Source organism: Atta cephalotes, assembly GCF_000143395.1.
Source record: "Atta cephalotes unplaced genomic scaffold scaffold00004, whole genome shotgun sequence".
NCBI lineage: Eukaryota > Metazoa > Arthropoda > Insecta > Hymenoptera > Formicidae > Atta > Atta cephalotes.
The window spans coordinates 5,822,917-5,826,411 of NW_012130068.1; the positions used below are offsets into that span (position 1 = coordinate 5,822,917).

The following is a 3,495-nucleotide window of genomic DNA, read 5'->3' on the forward strand; positions in this document are numbered from 1 at the left end:
TTTATATTTTATCTTAAAAAACAATGATTTTAAAATATTTATACAACATGATTATTTAATCGGTTCCTAAAAAACGTTTTTAAAATAATCTCAAACAAAAATAAGCCTTTCTAAATTTATTTCTTATATAAATGTTATTGCTCTATTTGAGTTAAAATTTATATTGTCATAATGCTACTGTAATATTTCAATGTTGATTATTAACAAGTAATATATCAGTAATATCTTTGTGATATATAATTATATTATGTAATTATAATATGTAATATTTCATGTAATGTGTAATATTTCTGATATACTGCGATATTACGGGCTATGTGAGAAAGGGTCACATTCACATCACAATAGAGTCACAATAGTCGGAAAGAATATATAATGTCACTGTGAGATTATTATAATAAAATAACACATATTACAAAGCATTCACACACCATGACATTACATTATGATAAAGCGGGCATTCGCACGTCACCATGATGTAACCATGATTATGGAAATGTAATTAATATTTTTGAAGAGATAATTATATGATATCCATATTATTATAAAATTTGTTAATTATTGTATTTAACTATTTTTGTATTAACTATTTTTGTTTCAGAAAAATTATAGATATTTTTTCGATGTGAATGAAACAATCAAAAAAATCTTTGATCACATAGAGGATTACTTTGCATTATTATTTCGTAATCTTAATTCTTTATATCTTAATTCAGCTATACATGTGTAATGATGCATTGTTGCTGCAATTTACTGAGCATCCTGTAAAACGATACTTATATTATTAATAAATAAAATAGTTTTTTTTCAATTAATAAGGTATCCTTTAATTTAACTTAAAAAAACGTATTACAATCTCTTGAGGAACCGATATTTCTTATTTTGAAGCAGTAGCAGTACGCAAAGTGAGTTATGCAATATTATAAAGTATTCATTAGTATTCATAATAATTAGATGTAAAAATATGCATTTTTAAATAGATAGAAAATATTTTTGATTTTGAAAATTCTGACATATTTTGACATAAAATATAAAAATGTTTTCATATGTTTACCTTCATTTTATAGTTATATCACAATAAGATTGCATATTATCTTTAAAAGATAGTGTAATAAAGAAGTATTATAAAATAATTATTGTAAACTATATATAATGATAATGAAATGATAAAGAAAAGATTATAACTTCTTAGAGTTATAAGCTTTTGTTATCACTTCATTATCATCATATATTATATGCAGTAATTATTTTATCTTTTTCATTGCATTATCTTTTCTGATATAACATTGCAGAATAATACTGTTACGTAATTAATGATTAAAGTTATGCTTTACAAAGATATTTATAACGTATATTTAACACATAGCATGTTATCGAATTTATCTAAAATTTCTGCAATAACCGGAAAGTCAATAAATGATAAAGCATTGATGAAAGAATCATACAAAACTGATTATAAATGGGAAATCGTTTGGAAAAATGTTATTATTTTTACCTATATTCATCTTGCTGCCATTTATGGAATGTACATGGCTTGCTGGCATGTTAAATATTGGTCAATTCTATGGTGTACGTATCATTTATTTGTTTCTTTGCTAGATTACGTAAGCTTCGTAGGGTTTATCAAATCATAACATATCTATAATTTATAGTTGTTGCTCTTGGTATAGCTGCGATGATAGGCGTTACCGCTGGCTCTCATAGATTATGGTCTCATCGATCTTACAAGGCAAAGTGGCCCATGAGACTTATTCTCATGATTTTCCAGACCATCGCTTTTCAAGTAAGTTTAGCGTCAACTTTTCTCCTCTCGCCAAAGTTTTGCACAGAATGACACAATTAACACTTACAATACATGTACAATTTGATGCCTCATTCATCCAAACATAGGTCACTAAAATCTGTCAGTTTTTTTCACTTATTCAGAATGGTTAAAAAAATCTCTAAACATTCACTAACATACTTCAACTTTATAGAATAAATATTGAAACTTTATTTTGGAAAATAATAAAATGTAATATAATTTATAATTACCGAAAGACTCAAAGAAACTTGCACGAACAGGAATTGGTCGGTCACTAGTGATTCAATCTTGTAAAGGTTAAATAGACTAAAGATAAAAATCCTACATTTTGTTTTTTTTAATAAAATTTTGTACTTGATGATATTATCTATTATCAATGTAATATATTGTATTTTATTAGGATAATATTTACCAATGGGCCAGGGACCACCGCGTGCATCACAAGTTCACCGATACTGACGCGGATCCATATAATGCGCGTAGAGGATTTTTCTTCTCGCATATCGGTTGGCTTTTAATTCACAAGCATCCTGATATCGTTATTAAAGGCGCCACGATCGATTGCAGTGACCTCATGCAAGATCCACTTGTGATGTTTCAAAAAAAGTACGAGAGGCACAGTTTATTTCTGCCAGAAACCAGAACAAGATGTGATTAGACATGTAATTTAATTATTTTATATTCACATTTTTTTCCTTAGATGGTATAGATATTTAATGCCGCTCTGTGCTTTTATTATACCAACGTTAGTGCCTTGGTGGGCATGGAATGAGAATTTATGGTATTCATGGCATTTTACAATCTGTAGATATTGCATAATTCTAAATATTACTTGGTCGGTGAATTCTGTGGCTCACATATGGGGTATGAAACCATACGACAAGTACGTATTAATTATCAAACATTTATATGCACTTTAATATAAAATTAGTAAAATTATTTATATATTGTACATTACAGTATATTTGATATTCCGTTGATATTTTTATTTTATTATGCAGATCACTCAGTTCTACTGAAAATATTGGAGTTTCTTTGTTAACGTGTGGTGAAGGCTGGCATAACTATCATCATGCCTTTCCCTGGGATTATAAAATGGCAGAAATTGAAAATTATAAATTCAATTTAGCCAAAACTTTTATTGACTTTTTCGCTTACATTGGTTTGGCTTACGACTTAAAGACCGTATCTGTTGATGTAATAAAAAAACGTGTTCTTCGATGTGGTGAGTCAACTGAGAATCCAACTATTACGTAGGATAAAATATTAAATAAATTAAATTTTTATTCAAAATTTATTATATTTTGAACTTGTCTTGTACAGAACAATTTACTTTATATTTTTGGTTTAATTTTTAATATATATGTAGTCAAATCAATTATCTTTTTAATTATTTCATTAGAACATTAAGCAAAATCTTATATTTTTTGTATAACTTATATACTTGTTTATGCGAAAAAATATTTTGCGACAAAATAAATGTGATGTCGAATTTTTTTTTGTGTTATTCTCTTCAATCTAAAAAATGTATTCGTAAAATGGGTTTGAATGTGAAAATAGACGTTTTTATATGCAATCAATATAAATTTCTCAAATAAAAACGTGACGTAATAATTTAGAAATCGTATTAAGCGTCAAAAAATTGTGAAAAATAACTATAATAATCTGGCTCTTCCCTTTTTTGTTATTAA

The 3,495-nt window shown here is 26.8% G+C and overlaps 1 protein-coding gene across 1 annotated transcript; it reads left to right on the top strand.

The window, feature by feature from the left end:
- The first annotated feature begins 1,430 nt into the window (after window positions 1-1,430).
- Window positions 1,431-3,061, top strand: LOC105625984 (acyl-CoA Delta(11) desaturase-like). The gene is made up of 5 exons (XM_012207292.1): window positions 1,431-1,569; window positions 1,653-1,783; window positions 2,205-2,410; window positions 2,505-2,687; window positions 2,806-3,061. The coding sequence occupies exons 1-5, from the start codon at window positions 1,431-1,433 to the stop codon at window positions 3,059-3,061; spliced, it is 915 nt and encodes a 304-aa protein (XP_012062682.1).
- The last annotated feature ends 434 nt before the right edge of the window (window positions 3,062-3,495 follow it).

Bases quoted from the DNA above. Each gene is read 5' to 3' on its own strand.
- LOC105625984 (XM_012207292.1), top strand. From the start codon at position 1,431: ATGAAAGAATCATACAAAACTGATTATAAATGGGAAATCGTTTGGAAA. The intron at 1,570-1,652 runs GTACGTATCATT...TATAATTTATAG, and splicing joins ATATTGGTCAATTCTATGGT to TTGTTGCTCTTGGTATAGCT. The intron at 1,784-2,204 runs GTAAGTTTAGCG...GTATTTTATTAG, and splicing joins TCCAGACCATCGCTTTTCAA to GATAATATTTACCAATGGGC.